General features: G+C 39.9%; 1 protein-coding gene across 1 annotated transcript in view; it reads right to left on the bottom strand.

Annotated features, from left to right (window-relative positions):
* Positions 1–5648: 5648 nt before the first annotated feature.
* zbtb34 (zinc finger and BTB domain containing 34) overlaps positions 5649–21220 on the bottom strand; it is a 66324-nt gene continuing 50752 nt past the window's right edge. The window contains exon 2 of the mRNA XM_028808685.2: positions 5649–7956. Within this exon, the coding sequence (XP_028664518.1) occupies positions 6394–7932 (1539 nt within the window). The 5' untranslated portion in view covers positions 7933–7956 and the 3' untranslated portion in view covers positions 5649–6393. The remainder of the gene's footprint in view (positions 7957–21220) is intronic.

Below are 21220 nucleotides of genomic sequence, written 5' to 3'. Positions count from 1 at the left end.
TCTATGAAATTAAGTAGGTGGCTGAAGCAGATGGTTACAGACACATCTGCATGCCTGAATGGCAGGCGACTAGGAGTTTTGTTTTTAAAAGGAGTTTGTCCTTTGTTGCGATTCCTTATGAAAAAACCCAAAGTAAACCCAAAAATTAGAAGTCTATCCATCAGTGACACCAACTGCTTTCCTGCCAATCCCAACTGATGAAGTCCCTGGTAAGACCTAGAAAACACCTAACGGCCTATTTTTGTTTTTTTGCTATATTCTGTACTTATTAGAAATAAGACAACTGAAATGCAACACATCCACCCCTACTTTAATGTAAATGGTTTAGCTGCCCCCCCCCCAACCCCACCCCCAAACCCACCCCGATACACACCAATCTGAATGACTGCAAAAAGGTGTGCAATTCACAGTTATGGCCCACCTACACTCCTTTCAGTCAAAGTAAAAAATCCACACACATACAGTTTGTCCGTCAGTCTAACCAATGCTCCCTCCATCCAACGGTACGCTGTGACGAGAGAACACTCACGCGGAGAATTCACAAGTAGTTTGTGACCTAAGTGATAATGTGCACACTGAATGAATACATGAAAAAGAGCACCATTTGTTGGGATACAGTTCCAGAATATTTTAACATGACAAGTAGAACACATTTAATTATGAAAAAAAAAAAAAAAACTGCAGTTCAATAATTCAAAATGTGAGAACACAGGAAAAGGTGAAACACTTAATCACAGGCCAGGAACACTAAAAAGAAAAGGCAGACACGTACCCTCCAGTCCCCATGCTCTGAATAAACCAGAATCATTGCCACACTGCACTCAGTCCTTTGGCGAGGGCAGACTGAGGAGGTAAATAGAATATTTACGTACATATAAAAACATAAATACTTCAAAGAAATGTAGTGTGTGCTTTTTTATTTGAAATTCTAAGTAGCACTTTTAACATCAAACATTTCAAACTGTCAAAAGAGTGAATACAATTGTATAAAAAGTCGTCAGCTCACTCCACACTCTGCAAAATGGTGTGCTCACAGCTCAGACTGCTCTTTGTCATTGCACGTTGCAAAGCCCAAGTCAAGACCTCTGGGACTACACTGGAAAGTCTGGACATTGTGCAGAGTTTAGATGACTTAAATTTTCAAAAAAAACAAAAAAACACAAAACATTTTGTGGACCCTCTGTTGACAGAGGCACTCCTACTGCTACTACAAATCAGAGGTCTATTCCTGACTTTAATTAAAGAATATACTCAATAAGACGCATTGCTTTAGCATTTATCACATAACTCACACAGCTGCTTGGGTCAGGATCAATGGCTACTGAAAGTGAACACCTCAGTAGTTACTTCACTGTCTTCAGTACTCCACCTCTTCGTTCATCTGTTAAACAACACGCATTAAGTACAACTGATAAACAGATCCTGAACAAAAGCTACTGTATTAACTAAGTGCTACTCCATTACACAACTTTTCATTAAAAAAAATTAAAGAAATAAGAGCAAACATCTTAACAGGAAAGCATATTGCAGCTGTCTTTACTCTGACTAACAGCCTCAGGTGCAAACTGGTTTGGCTTACAGGGATGCAACTGATTAATTAACGAAGCGCAAATCTGCTCGTCTACAGTCTGGTTAACAGACCAATACTAAATAAATCCGGGCTTCCCAACCTTTTTTATGCCACACATCCTTAAAAAATGTTTGATTTATGTTGGCACCCCTATAAACATAATATCAGTTTTGAAGATGAAGAAGTTAAATTTCTAATCTTTGAGCCACTAATTGAAGCACATATACTGTGGGTGAACAAACTGAACTTAAACAATAAGGTTTTAACTCTCTGCACAAAATTTAAATATAAAATTTTTGAGAATTTTACTTTATAAATCAGGTGGCACAGTGGCTGCTGCCTCGCGGTAAGGAGACCTGGGTTCGCTTCCCGGGTCCTCCCTGCGGGGAGTTTGCATGTTCTCCCTGTGACTGCGTAGTTTTATCTTTGGGTGCTCTGGTTTCCTCCCACTGTCCAAAGACATGCAGGTTAGGTGCATTGGTGATCTTAAATTGTCCCTAGTGTGTCCTAGGTGTGTGGGCTGGCGCCCTGCCTGGGATTTCATTCCTGCCTTGAACCCCTGTGCTGGCTGGGATTGACTCCAGCAGACCCCCGTGACCCTGTGTTAGGATATAGCAGGTTGGACACTGACTGACTGACTTTAAAAATCTCAATAATCTTGTAAATGTGTTCCTCATGAAGCTTAGACACTTGACTGACGGTCTGGGGTATCCCGTGAAGCATCAAGCAGCACGAGGAAATGACACATGATCAACGATCGAGGGGTTCAGGTGGCTGGCATGTCACTAAGCAATGAAACACAGTCAACGAGCTCAGGCCCATGACAACACCTGCAGTGCAGTTAAAAAACAGATGCGCCGCATAGGTAGACACTGCTACACTACTGTCAGGACCTGCAGGAGGCGAGATGTGCAGAGTGTAAGTGGCAGGTGTTGTATACAAATTGGCACCCCTCGTACTCTTTTTGGCAAAAATGTTAATCAAATCTCGAAATCAGTGATGTTTCACGATCAGGACTTGCACAGAAATTAACAGTAGATCTCGGCATTCTCTATGGATCATAGCAAGGTCCAAATTCTATTCTCTTAAAAAATTACTCACTTTTATGAACATTTCGCCTGCAGCATGGAACCCGCAAGAATGTGCATTTCTGTGGCTCATTTACAGGTGACAATTGCACGTGCAGTGTTTGATTCTTTTTATATCTTAGAACAGGAGTTCTAGCTAATAAATGACCACAACTGCGAGAGACTGACTGCACCACGATAAAGTCAGACGATGCACCTCACTCAATTTTGGTGAATGGCAGTGCAGCCTTCCTCTTTGTCCTATCCCCCAAAATGCCATCTTGCATCCATCTCGGTTGGGAACCCTTAAAATAAATAATTATATTCTTAATCACCTGATAAAATGCACATAATGTTACAAATGATGTACTGAGTTACCTTCACTTCCATTCTGAGCAGAAATACACTAAAGTTATCTAACTATGCAAGGAGTCAAGCCTCTGATCCATTTAAGTCACAACTGCCTTTACTGGACCATAAAGCTTCAGCAGCTTTTTCTGCTTGTATGACCCACTGCACAAATCCCTTAATCTGACAGAGCTCCAAATGTACACGTACTTCACACATGCATGGCAAAATAAGAACATCATGACCCCACTTAAATGCAACTTAGGGCTGAGGTGGGCCACATCACGTAAAAGACACGAGTCAAACATGGACAGCCTGCTCATGGGGCCACTCAAAATGTAAGAACAGCACCTTTCACAGGGACCGCCATCATTATGTGCTCTGAAGATGTTTTATACAACAGCATACAGTTGAAAAAGAAACAATAACATGCAGCTTAAAGAGTTTGATGTTAAAAGACTGCCCTCTACATTTGCATGATTTTGGTTCCGATTTCAGCGGAGGAGCTGTGGATCACTGCTCTTAATATAAAAGCCAGCGAGACTCAACTCCTTTGCAATGCACATCAGAACCAGCAGGTAAAGGCCTGTGATTAACGTGTTTGACCACCAACTGGACTGTACATCATAAAAAGTGAACCATTAAAACACAACAATGTAAAAACCAGCTTATGTAATGTCAGCAGATATGTTAAAAAAATAATAAAATAAAAACTTCAACATTGAGCACCAAAGAGTAGTTAACAGTTGAAAACACTGGAATCCTGTTCTGAACTTGATTTTCAGGGAAGGTTAATGGTATGTGTCATTGAGCCAGCAGATACAGTGGCACATGAGAAAGGAAAAAATAAAATAAAATTACATTAATACCATTCCTTTGACTTTTGTTCAAATAAATTCACACAATTACCGGTTTTCCCTTGAAGAAAACAAAAAAAAGGCAAAAAAATACACCCCACACAAACCAGAATCCTAAAGATAAAACAGAATTAAAAAGTGAAAAAGCAGCAATCGGTGGGTATTTTAAAATCAAACGCTTCAGCTTCATCTCTGTAGCACCATCCTGACTGCCATCACGTATAAAGTTACAGTCCTCTTCAGAAGAAACATGGAGTCTTGTGTGTGGCAGGGTATCGGCAGCACAGCTAGCGGCACTGCACTCTGAATCCTGTTGCATATGACCAAGGAGGAGAAAACAAAAGAAAGGCCTTTGCTGTATAAAAAATAGACCAATAAATGGCGCAGAAATTCTCTTCTAAGTGCTTTTTTTTAAAAAAATATTAAAAAAAAAAAAGAAAAAAAAAAAAAAAAGTCCTGACACCTATTCCTTTTCCATTTCCTTCCAGGGACAAATTCTCAGTTTAGGCGCAGCCCCATAAATCAGACTTGTCACGACTGTTTTAGGTTCACCTTATCGTATAAATCTTTTGCTTGGCAAGTGAGACATGCATGGAAAGCTGAAAGTAGTGTTCACAACACTGTGCCTCAGCTCAGGTCAAAGCAACTGTCTGTTAAATTGCATACAAAAAAAAAAAGAAAAGAAAAAAAACAAGGGTGTGTGATGTGAGGCCCAGGTTAAGGGATACACTCCGCTGGCAGCACAGATTTAATCACCAAGTGTCTGTGATGTGCAGGAAACGCGGCCCGGAAGCCGTACACTGAGTGCATTTAGTGTGCATCTTCTCTCCCTTTACTCTCATTTAAAAAAAAAAAAAAAAAACAAAAATAATTTTCAGTGTACTCTAAAATTTCTCCTTTGCTATAAAAGAGTAATTCTTATTAAATAACAGACTGTTAAGGCAAGGCCAATGGCACTATAACAAAATTTAAACTGGAGATTGTGAAAGTGTGCCCCCTAGTGGCTACAGTGTTAAAGTCACAGGTTTAGAACACCGTGTGACCCTGAGTGAGTTACTTCACCTGCCTACGTTCACATTATAGAGCTATGGAAACAACTGTGCTCTGCTCTTGTGGATCTGCATGTCACTTTGAGTCAAAGTTTTAGGAAAAACACATGTAAATGCAATGTAACTGGCAGAGCAGCCAGAAGAGGTTTCCTTCCTATTTATGTAAAAAATAATAATAATAATAAAGACCGGAACAGCAGTAGTAGTGAAATTGATGAGCAGCTCTGTGAGAGAAAGAGAGAGACCTTATGCCAAGAAGTAACAGAAGCAGTGTAAAGGGGACAGCAAACCAAAGTATTAAATATATAAATAAATAAAATTAAAAATGTGTATGGGGAGCTCAATGAGCCAGTCAGCACATGAATCCCAGTCTTAGTGTTAAAAAAAAAAAAAAAAAGATCATTGGAAATTGCATGCATAGAGTGCTTAGTGTTAGCAGCAGATGTTGGTGCCATACCTTTGTTTTTGGCTTGAAGTAGGTTCACTATTAAGATTTTAATAAAACACTGAAAAAACTATTGTTTCTTTAAAAAGCCTTATATTACAAAGGCTTCTGAAACAAAATACATGTGTGTCACAGTAATTGTTTCATTAAAATGTCAAACATTAAGGATTAAACTTAAAAAAAATATTTTATATTAGTGCTGTAAACTTCCAAATGGTTTGGAAGTCTGCCTAGAGCAACACGTTATTGTAAGTATCACAAAAAAAACAAAAACAACTTAATTTTACCCTTTCCTTAAAAATAACCATAATGGGGTATCTCAACGGCTGCAGTGCCATCATAAACGAGGAGTTCACTGCTGTAAAATAAGGCAAGCGACACCTTATCAAGTCTGGGGACATAGAAGACTGAAGAAGGCTCATGTAATGTAACCATGAAAGAATATGTTCAACAGGGAGGGGACTCCATCAAGCAGAAATTTTCTGAGCTGGCTTAAAAAAAAAATGAAAATGATCTGAACTGAAGTGGCCCTCGTTTTGGCGGTCAATGTCAACATTATCAAAAGGGCAAAGAAAGCATTCGCTTCACCACCTAGATCTGCACGACCTTGCAGAAAGGCAATTCAGGTTAGCTCATGAATTTCAATACTGGCTCAGCAAAGCCATCTCGGAGTAGAAGGGTCACTGTTCTGTTCAAGATGGGGGGCAAAAATATCAAGTGTGTTCTAAAACACGATGGATTATATTTGGAGAAGAATATCAAGTGCGTACAAACTAATTAAGAGACGTATTAATGATGGACCCGCTTCTTATTGAGAGTATAAAAATAAATAAGGATAAGCAAACAGCAAAGGTTATTGTTGAAGTGCTCTCAGTGTGAGCTAAATGCATCAAACTCCCATGGTGTTGCCCACCACCAAGATGTGAGATCACATAACCATAACTATTTTGAATGTTGAAGATGAACTCTGAACTGGTGGAAATTTTAAAGCTACATCCAAGGGAAAAAAGAAAAAAAAAAAAAAAAAAAAAGCATTAAAAAAAGTTGATTTGCAAGCCTATTGTGGGCTACGCTTGACACTGTCATTGCTTTCATTATTCAGGACAGACTCCTCGCTGTACTGTGAGCTGTATTCCATGTGGCTGTCAGAAGCTGCTGCTTCGTCGCTGTCCTTGGACTCCGTCATGCCCTCCGTTCTGTCTGGAGACTCCATGTGGTTGCGCAGCTCGGCTCCCCCCATGTGTTTTTTCCGCAGGTGCTGGTTCAAGGTGCCCTGAAAGGGGAAGCACTTACCACAGATTTCACAGTGGAAAGGTTTGTTGTCTGTGTGCCCACGGATGTGATACTCTAGTTGGTCCTTCCGTGTGTATTTCTTGCCACAGAATTTGCAAACAAAAGGAGTGATGCCCATGTGTAGGCGCATGTGACGGTCCAGACTGCCCTTCTGGTTGAACGACTTGCCGCAGTAGATGCAGATGAGCCGCTCATTGTAAGGGTACCACTGACCACGCATGCTCCGCTCACGGATGTCATTCTCGAACCCGGGACTGCCCATCACCGTTTCTCCATCCTCAGTAGTGGCTGTTTTGATCACATTGGAGACCTCTGATGGCACAGTTGCCAGAGGCCTTTTGGGCCGTGCACGGCCACCTCGGAAGCCGCTAAGAATTGAGCGAGAGGGACTAGAACTGCTGAGGCTCACAAAAGAGGAAGACTGTGAAGTCAAGTGCGGGTATGTGTAGGCAGAATGTGGTAGCATTGGTCCAAATGAGCCTACACTCACTGCTACCACCTGATCTCCATCCACTAATTCAGTGTGGTAGCCATCATCCCCAGCGGAAGAGCTGTCTGAACAACTTGGCCGGTCAGCCTTTTCCTGCTTCACTTTGATGTCTGTCACATGCCCATCCCGGCTTATTATATCCATTTGTTCCTGTTCTGCTTCCAGGGCATTCTCATGCTCAGAGATGCTCCCGCTGCTGCCTCGATCTGATTGGCCCTCCTCCTGAAGTCGCTGCCTGAGGCTTTTGGTAGAGTTGGCGTCAAATTTGGCAGAATCATTTGCTAGCGCATTTGTCTGCCTGGTGATATAAGGAGGGGAGATCTCCAGTGGGTTGACAAAGAGGTTGCCATCTTTGACGCCATTGCGACTGGCCTGTGGACTCTCCTTCACACTGAGCATGGTGTCAGCCCCTGCGGGAAGACTCATCTTGGAGTGAATGCCCTCCAGAATCTGTGTGCACTTATCAATAACTGCTTGCATTTGCAGGAAGCTGGCCGCTGTGAGGAAGCTGATAACGTCCTTCAGCTGTAGCGACATCCGTCCAGTATAGCAGAAGGAGAGCAGCTGCTCAAAAACCTCAGGATTCTTAATGACAGAGATGGAGAGGCCACTCATGGTGCTTAGGGCTGAGTGGTCTCGGAAGTATGGAGAGCTGGCAGCTAGAACGGCCTTGTGAGCCCTAAACGGCTGTCCCTGAATGTGGACTATAATGTCACATAGCTTCCCTTGGAGCCGTAATTCGTTGAGCTGGCTGAGGACAGTACTGCTGTATTCAGGCACGTCAAACTCTATAAAGCTGTTGCTGCTGTCCATTTCTTTCCTGTTACAGGAAGCCACCTGTAGGAAAGCAGATGAGACAAAAGGAAGATGAATTAAACAAAAATGCAAACTTGCTTCACTTTCATTATACTAATAATAAAAATGGATAAAGTGAACATTTAAGTTTTATTGGTTTGTGTGCTCCGATTTTATTTCGACTTTTTTTTCAGAGCGAGCACACTGAATTCATGAGGTGAGCTCACCACATTGAACCACTCACTACTCAGATATCTCGATTCCAAAATCTACAACTGCCATGACTGATGGAGGATGAGCCTAATTTGATCAATGCCCACCAGAGAAAAGAAATGCTCTGCTAAAATCACAAACTTGTGTCAAGCGTACAGTTTTATTGGGGGGTAATGATGGACAAACCAAGAAAAATAAGCTTGTCCTTCTATATGTTTGAGAGCCTCTGAATTTTTTAAATCGAGACAAATTCCAATTAGTAGCAGACAAATATGCCATTTGATCCCATATACTGGATGAAATAATTCTTCCAGATTGATTTTGAGAAAACTGTTTAATCAGGATGGTAAAAACTAGTGGAAAATCAGCAAACGCATTTAAACATTAAACACAAGACATACATGCAAAACGGGAACGGGAAATGTGATTTTGTTTCAATGTATTAGTGTTTTAAAGATAAATGTATCTGTTTACATAACTGTATGGGAGTGGTGAGTAACAGGTGAATATACTCCTTTAAGTACATTACCCAGCGTGCTGTGCAGTTCAACCTGATTGGTGGCTTGACTGAAAACAGAAAGACAGGAGAAGAAGCAGCCATGTCTTGTGCTGTGTGTGCAACTGAGTATGTAAGGAAGTCAGAGAGAAGCTGCGCTTTTATTGGTTTAAGAAACGTTAACACCTGCAAGTGATTCTATTTAAGTAGCAGAAGCGTTAAGAAGCCTTTGATGGAAAAGGGGGACATCCATGTTAATTAAATTAATCAATCATTACAATAATCAGTGATACATTTGTTATTAGTTAAAAAGTTAGTTTTAGTCTGAAAGGCATATACAAATACTGTATATTACAATAGAAATGGATGAATTTTTAATTAAATCTTGGTATGGATTTCTGGCCATTAACATCCTTAGAATTAGACCCGAATGTCACTCAAGCTGTTAAAACAGAGCTAAAAGTGTTAGTCACGAATGTCACTTGGGTAATAGTATAGACGTGTCTATGGTAAGACCTGAGGTTTACTCAGGCTGCAAATGTGCCAAGCATTACTTGGGCGATGGTATACTGTAGATGTGTCTTGCGTAAGTGTCAGACCTGAGCATTCCCTGGGCAACACTCCTCATAATGACATCTCGTAAGAAACGCCTCTCATCAGCAGTGATGACGAGGGGAATCTGGCATTGAAACTGAAATGGACAGTGAAACCAAAAGTGATTCTGGGAATTCGAAAGTGACACTCCAATCATTCGCACATGTGCAGTGGCCTGTTCATATAATTATTATTCCTTATCATTATTTGTATCAGTATTATACTTTCTGCACTTCTAAATTTGTACTTTTAGTGTTTTACACGGTTTACAGTAGAAAGATGAGATTTAATAAAAATGTCATTTTACAAGCCAAAAAATGCAACACTTTTCACGTTTTTTTGAGGAAAAAAATGTAATGCTAAGGAGGTTAATACGGTTTTTCCTTATTGATTTTTACTTTTATTGTAATTGTAATGTCTTAGTGGTACCATTTGTGGCGGTACCAGTTGGCTCTTTGTATCCATGAATCGAAAATACTTGGGGGGGCTGATGTTGGGATGGGGATTGAAATTTCAGAAAAAGTTCTAAAAAGCAAAACTTGAATTTGCTGTGCACTGAGAACTACACTGATTCCATGCAACTGAAGTGATGTGTAGGCAAAACTTGATTAAGCCTCCTGCCTACCTGAGGGATAACAGCATGCCTACAACCACTGAAAGATTTGTTTGATGATGCAAAGAAAAAGAAGAAACCACTTCCTATAACAATGTTTCTAACTAAAGAATCTGGAGTTGTCAAGCCATGACCGTTAATGCTTAAAGATCCTAAGCGTCCAAAGATCCTGACATTAGTACTGTAGCAACGTCAGGGTCCAGATCTGTAAGAATCATGTTCCTCATGTGGCGGGAATACCTGGAGAAGCTGGAATGAAGGAGCCCCATAAGTGGTGGGTAAAGGAGGGCACTTTGATCATGTCTCACTGCTGCTACAATCCACATCTCCCTGCTGCTACAGCCCTTCGGGCCAGATGCCTGACTGCCAGCGAGTCTCAGATTTGGACTCTGAGCTTGGCTTTGCTCACAGTGAGCCAGGGAAGCAGTTTCACATGTGAGTTGCCTCTGACCCATGTGGTGAGGTGGAGCCGGGCAGCACGAATAAGATTACAAAGGGACAAAGCAGCTGGGAGTGTGTTGCACCACCAAAGACCTGAGCAGCATGGCAGAAACAGCGCTGCACTGAAAAAGCCAAATGGTCCTTTTTAGGACCACTCACCAGCAATCAGTGTAAAAAGGCTAATTCCACTCCTCCTCCTCTCGCATGCCCTGCTTCGTTACAGGGTTATTGAGCGTCCTCCAAAGTGTCAACATCTGCAATATGAGTTTTAATACAGTGTTGTATGTGTGAGAAAAAGTAAAAAAGATTTCTCTATTTATAATTAAATGCTGTGTATGTACTGGCATTTTAAATGTTCTGTGCTGTATTGTATGTATTTCTCTTTCATTAAACAAAAGCAATCTGTAAGGGTTGAAAGAAAGAAAATGTTAGGCTGCTACTAATGTGTAATATTTAGTTAGACATACCAATGGTTGCTTCTGTACTGAGCATATACAGACTTTTTCTGCTCAGTATTACCTAAACAATACAGTACTATATAACAACTATCTACATTGCATCTAGTTTGTATTAGGTACTATACATAGTCTACAGATGATTTAAAGTATACAAGATGACGTTCATAGTTTATATGCAAATACTACGCTGTTTTATTTTATTGTATATAAGGGAACTGAGCATCCACGGATTTTGGTATCAGCAGGGGATCTTGGAACCAAACCCCAGCGGAAAAGGAGGGCCGACAGTACTGTTTGTGGCAATATGCCCCACATCTTAACCAGTCAGTCATCTTCTAACCTGCTTAGTCCTGAAAAGAGTCGTGGGGGTCCGCTGGTGTCTATCATAACTAGCATAGGGTGCAAGGTAGGAACAAACCCTGGACGGGGCACCAGTCGATCGTATGGTGAACACACACACACACACAAATTAAGGTCATCCAAATCCTTAACCTGCATGTCTTTGGACTATGGGAGGAAGCTGGAGCACAGAGAGAACATGCAAACTCCACACAGGGAGGACATGCGACTTGAACCCTAGCCTTCTTACTGTGAGGCAGCAGTACAACCACTGCGCCACCGTGCCATCACAGCTTAATCAGTAAGCTAGAAAAAGGCTCCTGAATAGCTCAAAACAATACCTCCTGCATCAAAAAAAGCAAAAGTACTATTTTGTGTTGAAGGGCATTATTGGGTAACATATAAAAATGACACCATAATCTGCAAATTTAACAAAAACACCTTTTCACAGAGAACTTCATGCCATTTAGAATGTAAAGTTAACTGCAACATGAGTGCAATATGTCCAGAAAGCACCATGTCATGGAAAGCAGTAAACATAAGAACATTAGAACAGGCCATTCTTCCCAACAAAGCTCGCCAGTCCTGTCCACTTATTTCTTCCAAAAAAACATTAAGTTGAGTTTTTAAAGTCCCTAAAGTCCTCCTGTCTACCACACTACTTGGTCGCTTATTCTAAGTGTCTATCGCTCTTTATGTAAAGAAAAACTTCCTAATGTTTGTGCAAAATTTACCCTTAACAAGTTTCCAATTGTGTCCCCGTGTTCTTGATGAACTCATTTTAAAGTCATGATCTTGATACGCTGGACTAATTCCCTTCACAATTTTAAATACTTCAATCATGTCACCTCTTAATCTTCTTTTGCTTAAAATGAAAAGGCTCAGTTCTTTTAATCCAATCTAAACAATAAAACAAAAACTGGTAGTCAACTGGTAGTGGAGATCAGACTATTAAAATACACGTCATTGTATTGTTACAGGTCATTCCAAGGTTTTCAAATGGTAAACTGCTGAAAATACTCGGGCACTCTAGTAATATTCAAGGAAATGCACAATGCATTTGGTGACGTGTTAAAGGCAAAACATCAAAGAAAAGCTTCAGATCAGTGACTTGACAGTGTGAGCAAACCAATACCCTCCAGAGGAAATGTGGCATTAATTACAGAACTATTTCTAGCAATGTAGAGGGGGATCTTTTTATTCCATAAGAAAATCAGAAATACAAATGCTGCCAGTATATACAAAGCCATCAAAGATATTCTGCAAGAATGTAAATGGGATTAATGCTGAAGAGTTCACATTTCTCTTTGCACAAGTACTGTAAGTAAAACTAAAGCTGTCACTATAATGTCAAAAATCATGATTTCAATTTATTCTGGTTCCTGCTGTGTTTCTGGCATTTTTGTGCTACTGTAAGATATATATGTCTCAAAAAAATTAAAGGAACCCTTTTTAATCCGAGTATAGCATCAAGTCAATGAACCTTCTGGGCTATTCATCTGGTCAGTTAAGTAGCAGAGGGGCTTGTTCATCAGTTTCAGCTGCTTTGGTGCAAAACAGGGGTAACAATAAGACGACCCCCAAAACAGGAATGAATGGTTTAACAGGTGGAGGCCACGGACATTTCTCCCTCCTCATCTGTTTTGTCACTTGTTTTGCATTCGGCTACGGTCAGTGTCACTACTGGTAGCATGAGGTGATACTTGGACCCTACTGAGTTTGGTTGCACAGGTAGTCCATCTTCACCAGGATGGCACATCAATACATGCCATTGCCAATAAGTTTGCTGTGTCTCCAGCACAGTCTCAAGGACATGGAGGAGATTCTAGGAGACAGGCAGTTATTCTAGGAGAGCTGGACAGGGCCTCTCGTAGAAGGTCCTTAACCCATCAGCAGGACCCACCGGTATCTGCTCCTTTGGGCAAGGAGGAACAGGATGAGCACTGCCAGAGCCCTACAAAATGACCTCGAGCAGGCAGGCCACTAGTGTAAATGTCTCTGACCTCTAGACTCTGCTTTTCACACAGAGCAGGCTCACCCTAAGCACATGTGACAGATGTGAAAGGGTCTGGAGAAGCCATGGAGAACGTTATGCTGCATATCCATGGAGGGACCCACAGACCTCTACAGGCTAGACAACGGCACCTTGACTGCCATTAGGTATCGGGATGAAATCCTTGGACCTATTGTCAGACCCTATGCTGGTGCAGTGGGTACTCGGTTCTTCCTGGTGCAAGACAATGCCCTGCCTCATGTGGCGAGAGTATGCAGGCAATTCCTGGAGAATGAAGGAATTAATACCATTGACTGGCCCCCATGCTCTGCTCACCTGACATAAATCCAATAGAACACCTCTGGGACATTATGTTTCGGTCCATCCCATGCCTCCAGGTTGCACCTCAGACTGTCCAGGAGCTCAGTGAAGCCCAGATCAGGGAGGAGATCTCCCAGGACATCAACCATCATGTCATTAGGACGTTGTCAGGTATGCATACAAGCTCGTGGAGGCCATACAAACTACTGAGGATGATTTGGAGTTGCTGCAATGAAATTTCAGCCAAATGGACTAGCCTGCCACATCATTTTTTCCCTTTGATTTTCAACAGGTATTTGAATTTAGCCCTCTGTGGGTTGATCATTTTCATTTCCTTCAAACGATGTGGCATCCTTTCATTCCTAACACATTACCAAGTCCATATCAGTAGAGATATCCAGAAGGATTTTTTTTCCCATCGAGATCTGATGTTTTTTCAAAATGCTCCTTTAATTTTTTTGAGCAGTGTATTATTAAATACATCAAGACAGAGATGACAAAAATGCATATTATGTGTAGCACTTATTTATTTGTAAACTGTTTGGAGATTTTTGTGTGACTACAACAACGACACCTATTAATCTGCATTACCATTAGATTTCCCAAACCCTTATACACATGATATACTCCATCCAAAGCTTAGGAGTGAGTGAAAAATTGACAAAGTGAAGGATTAAACTGCCATGAGAGGAAGACAAACATTATTGTTTCTCATTGGCAGAACAGAAGTTGCAAAGAAAAATGTGGAGTGTCACTTATACACTAAGTTATCCTACAAGTATTCTCAAACTATTCTAAAACAAAGTAGTAGCAACTAAAAAGAAGACTGCTGCAAACATTTCAGGACAACACTTGGGAGTTTGTTTTCTCATTCTTGAATCACTGTGCAGTGGCTAATCAAGACATACTGTATACCAAATAAATTCAGAGGTTTTAGTTTATTAACCCAGTCATTCAGACTGTCATCATTGTCTCATTAGGACAAACTGGCACTGAAAGGCGGGAGCAAACCTGGACAGGGCGCCAGTCCATTACTGGGCAAACACCTATCAAGTTATATTACTTTTAAAAATGGTATAACTGCATCATTCAGTAAGAATAACCTGGCACTAAACTACAGTGCCTTGCAGGACTCAATCCAACCCAGTCATTCAATCAACTACATATCTTCGGAGCATGTGGCAGACGACACAGCTTTGAGTTTGCCCTTGTGACTCACTGCAGCTCAGGTTTGAGTTACTTCAAAATAGCACCTCACTGTGAACAAGAAGGACACGAGTTAAGACGAGCAAAGATTGGTACAGTTTTTAAACAAAAGGATGTCTTCCTGTAATTAGCTTCAACCCCTCAATGACATAAAACACATTTAAAGCAGAATAAGAGAGAAAGAGGCGACAGATGGCAGAAAAAGCAGCAGCCATCATTTGAATCATTCTTCACAAATTCTGTTGTGAACTTGAACACAGCAAGCCAATAGTGATGTGAAAACCAAGTGCTGGCATTTCAGTACTTATGAGCAAGCATGTTTTAAAAAGCTCTGATCGTATAGGCTATGTAAATAAGATTATTTATTATTTCTTATTATTAGAAGTCCGTCACTCTCTCCATACACACACAGAACACTTCAAAATTGTATGTGGCTAGCACTAAGCTTCCTTAAATGCAAGATACATGGCAATCACCTTGCTCTACAGGTAGGACCGCACAGATATTTAGTTGCAGGATTATTACGTGTGTCTGCCCAGTAACAAATTGGTGCAACATTAACTCAATGAGCAGCCTAAATCAGGCAGGCCATGGCCTCCTCAAAGCGCTGACATTTCAGCACAGACACTGGCCTGTGTTATTGCAGCATACAGCTATTAAACACCAGCAGGTGGTGAATTTCTAATTTGAATTGCTTGTTCTAAATCTTCCCACAGATGCTCAATTGGACTGAGATGTGCTGACTGGGGAGACAACGGCATTAAACTAAAATCTATGACCATCACATGAAATTTCATATCTTGCTACATAGAGGATAAACCTTATAAAAATCCAGATTAGCAAAGATGTGAAAATCTCCTAAGGCAGCAGTTCCATACCTTTTCCATGCCCCATACCTCTAAAAAATGTTTGATTTATGTTTGTACCCCCTACAAAAGTAATATCATATTTGAAGATGAAAAAGTCAAACTTATCATTTTGAACCACAAATTTAAGCTCATACAGTACTGTGGGTGAACAAATTGAACTACAAAAATAAACTTTTACCCAGGGCTGTGGAGTCGAGAAGTCGGAGACAATTTTGGGTACCTGGAGTCGGCAAAAATGTACCGACTCCTACTCCTAATAAATTTAAATTGTAATAAAAAAAAATACAGCAAGTTCAAATGTCCAATTTCACAAACAATAGTCATAATTAAGTACTTCTCTGATGTAAGAATAAAGCCCAGTGCAGTTGTGTTACTACTAGTGTGAAGTTCAGCTGAGCTATTATACAACTTGACATTCACATATTGTAATTTGGATTATGGTACATTACAAAAAGTGTTTTCATTTAATTTCAGATATAATGTGTTTAAACAAGTTACTTTGAGTGTAAACAAGTGTAATGATGTAGGCGAAGGTTTGTGCTATGGCCTGATGTATGTTCAGGGGTTCTTGTCTTTTGTTTAAACTGGCCAATACGGTAGAGAGTCTGCATCCTAGCCAGTAGTTCTGTGGTTAAATGACGTGTATGTTGCCTTCCTTCAATCAACATGGAAAATACATTAGCATATTAAATACAGAGGAGTCAGGGAGTCGGAGTCAGAAGTACCAGAAACTAAGGAGTCAGAGTCGAAGGATTTATCTACCGACTCTACAGCCCTGCTTTTACCTCAGTGTACAGAATTTAAATATAAATTGATTAATTTATGTTTATAAATCTCAATAATCTTGTAAATGTGTCCCAAGTGAAGCTCAGACAGTCAATTGACAATCTGGGGGTTGGGGTATGATGTGCAGCATCAAGCTGCTGAGAGGAAATGACACACGATCAATGATCGAGGGGATTGGGAGGCTGAAACATCGCTAAGCAATGAAATACAGTTGATGAGCTTTGTCCCCATGTTGACACCTGACCTGCAGTTCAAAATTCAGATGCACCACACAGTTACAGTTGCTGTACTACTGCCAGGAGTGTAAGCAGCAGGTGTTGTATCCGCTTCAGCTCCTCCACGTCCCAAATGTTAATCAAACTTCAAAATCAATGATATTTCATGATCAGGGCTTGCACAGAAATCAATACTAGACCTTGTCCTTCTCTACAGATCATTGCAAGGTTCAAATTCCATTCTCTTAAAAAAATAAAAAGTGATTTGCCTTTAAAAATGCTCCACCTGCAGCAAGGAACCTGTGAGAGTGTGCATTTCTGTGGCTCGTTCACAGGTGACAGTTATGTGCGCAATGCTTGTTTCTTTTCACAAAGTAGAACAGAAGCACTAACTAATTAATGACCTACAAATGAAGGCACACTGCAAGACACCAACTGCACCATTATAAAATTAGACAACGCACCTCACTCAATTTTGGTGAATCCTTCCTCTTTGTTGTTCCCCCTAGGGCTGCGGGTACCCCATGTGTGAGCTACTGTTCTAAGGAACTCAAATTGTGCTTATAAAGAACCCAATGGGTACCTTGAGGAAAAAGAAAGAAAAAAAAAAACCCCTCACCAATGCATAACCAGTATTAGCATAAAGGGCTGGCATATCTAGTATGATGGATCCATTGAGAAATTCAGTTTTGCTATAACCTGATCTTCCCATTACTGTGAACTGACAGGATTTGGGTTATTTCACAGCCTAAAATATCCCTGAAATATCTAGAAATATTCTGTGTTCTGAAATCATACACAGAATGGACAGTTTTATGCATCAAATACCTGTGATGAGAATTGGCCACAGAATCCATGACTAATGAACCACAAGATTTAGAGAATTGATCTGCTGATGCTGTCCATTATCTTTAATTCAATAAATTAAAACATTCCTGCTGATGTGCACTACTTTGTATATATAGCATGATACGTAGATGAGAATTTCACACCTGACATTACTACAACAACATTTTGATAGTTCTGATTGGGGAGGACTCCCAATGCTGTCAGGATTTTCTGCAGACTGAAGGATACAATTTTTCACATTTCATTTCTCTGAAATGTCATTATTTACTGCTGCTGCACTCAATAGTCATCATGAATGTTGCAATCTGTGCTTAGGATGCTTTGTCACTGCAGCATGCTGCTTATGCATGGTCAAATGACGATGTGTCAGACACCACCTTATTTAAAACTGATGTCGTGCTTTAAACATTGCCTGTACTTAAAATAAAGGTAACCCAAAAAAAAAAAAAATTATGATTTTCGGATTACTAACTAAGCCTAAGTAGCAGGTTGTTATACCATCGTTACATCCCAATCATAATGACAAACTTTAAGCAGGTGTCTAAATCTTCTCTTCATTTATGTTTCATATGAAAACGTGCTCTTTATCATCCCCTGTACCGCAGACTCAGTCTGGTAATTTTTGCAGACAAGTTTTATATTGCAGTGAGTTTTTTTGCACATTTATTGCACAACAAAAACAAAAGATTAAGGAGACAGGCTTGTGATGATCACTGTGCTAATGTAACATGATTTAGACATTAGTTGATTCAATAGAATTAACAGTTACTGAAAATATTGTGCAACATATTAAAGAAATGCATTCCAACTGACAGGTTTTGTTAACTTTCAGAAATGTCCCCACATGTAACTCAATGCAACAGCATAGAGGCAGATGGAACGTCTGCTTTAGAATTACACTACATTTGGAGCTTACATTAGCTATTACAAGGCATGGAGGAAGAATCTGGTAATGCATGAGTGAAGACACACCAAGGGGTGGATGTAGCACGTAAAGATGGCATGCTGTGGTAAATCACAGAATGCTTCCAACCTCTTTTCTCTTATAGGATGATACAAAAAATAGATTTCTTTGATATTTTTATTGAAAGACTTCAAGTGTTTATTAAAAGTTTAGATTTTATTGATTAAAATATGAAGCAGACACTGTCAGTCAGTTTATTGATAATGCAAAGGTGTTAAAAAGGCAAATACAGAAGCTGGTGTGTAGCTGCTGCAGATATTTGTGTAATAATTCTTTGCATTTATATAGCGCTTTTCTCACTACTCAAAGCGCTCAGCAATTGCAGGTTAAGGGCCTTGCTTAAGGGCCCAACAGAGCAGAGTCCCTTTTTGTTGGCATTTACAGGATTCGAACCAGCAACCTTCCGAATGCCAGTGCAGATCACTAGCCTTGGAGACGCCACAAAAAGCAATATAGTTAAATTTACAGAAAACGGGTCTTTTGCATCATTTATGATTGAAAACATTCAGTAAGTTTTTTAAACCCTTCACAGACCCCCCCCACCCCCATTCCCATTCCCAAATATGCCCACTATTAAATACATTGCATTAACAAAGGAAGCTCAAGTTCTGAAAGTAAAACTGCAAAATTGTGTCTCCACAACAAACACAAATGAAATGTTTTCTTTAATAAGGCTCTGAGCCTCTAGTTTTATATTTCAAGTAATAGTCACTAAAAATTTCCTTAATAAAAATGTAAATATTCGTGATTCAAATAATAAAACTGAAAAGTAAACGATACCTACAGCATTCTTGTGTTCAAGCTGCCTGCTGTGACCACAAATCTCCAACGGATTGTGCACAGCTGGTGTTGTTGCAAAAGTGCTGGCCAGAATAGGATTTTGCACAAGAAAGTGCAGTTGTTACAATGAAGTATTTAAGAAATATCCGGGTGAAACGGTAGAACATCTACAGGAGTGGGTAGTACAGAAAGCTTTTATTTGCAGAGCTTCCTAATCATGTTAACTGCATGTTTGCTTATGAGAATCATTAAATATCCCCTTGACTCTCCACTGACACAGCCATAATGAAAATAACAGATCATAACCAGCGTGAAATTCAAGAAGAGATTATTAAACAAGACTGTCAACTTCAAAGCTGGACAGAGAGAGCAGAGAAAAACATACTGGAGCAATTAATGGATGGATACATACAGATGAATTGCACTATATGATAAATAGTGCTACAAAACAGAATGTTAAGCAGATATTAGTTTATTAATCTTCAAAATGAAGCAAAATAGAAAAAGTCACACAGACAATTCAAAATAGTTAAAACAAAGTGCAAATTATTACACAAGTTCCAGACCCTGAACTTTACACACCATAACTCCAGTGTATACTTATTGTTAAGGTCCCTAAAGAAATCCTGTCCATATGCCAATATGTTTATTACACGGTAACTGGCAAGGGCAATGATGGCCTGTACTTGGGTGAAAAACAACGCTTGTTACGGTTTGTTAAATAAGACTCATTTATTTTATCTTGTGTGATGTGTTAATATAGGAATGCAGGGTTATTTAGATAAGATGTAGCTTTTAAGTGAATAAACCATGTAAAGAAGACTATTGTAGAGGTTGCAAGGGACGGTTAGTATTGTTTTTGATTGTGTGTATTTAAACAGGAGTTTTAGAGGTTAAGCGTGCTATAGGGCAGAAGGTTTGGAAAGCAACCAGATGTCAAGAATGAGCTCAAAGGAACGGATAAGTGCTTAAAGTAATAATGATAATTTTTTACATTTATATAGCGCTTTACTAACTATATTTTAAAGAGAGGGTAGGCACTTCAACCACCACTAATGTGTAGCATCTACCTGGATGATGCAACAGCAACAATTTTTGCGCCAGGACACTCTCCACACATGAGCTATTAGGTGTTAAAGTGGTGAGAAATAGAGCCAGTTAGAGACAGAGGATGATCAGGGGGCTGGAATGACTAAGCCATGGAGGGCAATTTAGACAGGACATTGGGATGCACCCAACATTTTACAAAGGATGCCCAAGGATCTTTTATAACCACAGAGAATCAGGACGATGTTTCTATTTCCTGAAGGGTGGCATCATTTTTACAGCACAGTGCCCCATCGCGGCACTGGGACACTGAGATCCACATTCAGACCACAGGGTAAGCACCCACTGCTGGCCTCACCAACACCTGTTCCGCCAGCAACCCAAGCTTTTCCTTGAATGTCTCCCATCCAAGTACTGGCCAGGCCTGAACATGCTTAACTTCAGATTGGTGACCACTTCTGGAGTGTATGTTGTATGGCTGCTTTTTTACAAAATGAAAAAGTATATGTATGTATGGATATTAGGTAACCTGCAAATGTTAAAGCAAACATTAATATAGTGTTGTGTTGATCAATACTAAATTCTTGACTTTGGTAGCAATACCAGTTTTCTTACCACAGTAGGGGTACCAAAACGTTACAGAGAGCAAAGAACAGAAATTAGTAGTATTTTTTTTTAAATAATAATAATAAAAAAAAAAACACAAAATAATATTATTGTCAGGCAGTGTGGTATAGTCGTTGGATTTCAGACCCTTAGGATGTTTTGGCAAATCCCACAACAGACACTGTGTGACCATGAGCAAAATAAATGTAATCAATTGTATCTCAAATGTTCTAAGTCATGAAAGCATCAATTAAATAATAAGTAATATTTATGTTATTACATCACCGGAGCTACTTACTCTTGAACATCCTATATACAACTCACCATGAGTAAAACATTCCATGCTATTATTTCTAGCGCCTTGGCTTCTGCTGCCAGTTTTTGAAAAACAATTTTACAGAGGAGTGTATTCTTTTGAATTCAAATGGAAAATCAGCTATGTTTTCTCTATGTTCCCTTGTGAACTGCTATGCAGCAGTTACTGCTCCACTCACTCCCTTGCAGAACAACACTTTG

The sequence above is a fragment of the Erpetoichthys calabaricus genome, chromosome 9, assembly GCF_900747795.2.
Source record: "Erpetoichthys calabaricus chromosome 9, fErpCal1.3, whole genome shotgun sequence".
Classification (NCBI taxonomy): domain Eukaryota; kingdom Metazoa; phylum Chordata; class Cladistia; order Polypteriformes; family Polypteridae; genus Erpetoichthys; species Erpetoichthys calabaricus.
This window is presented reverse-complemented; position numbering and strand designations above follow the sequence as displayed.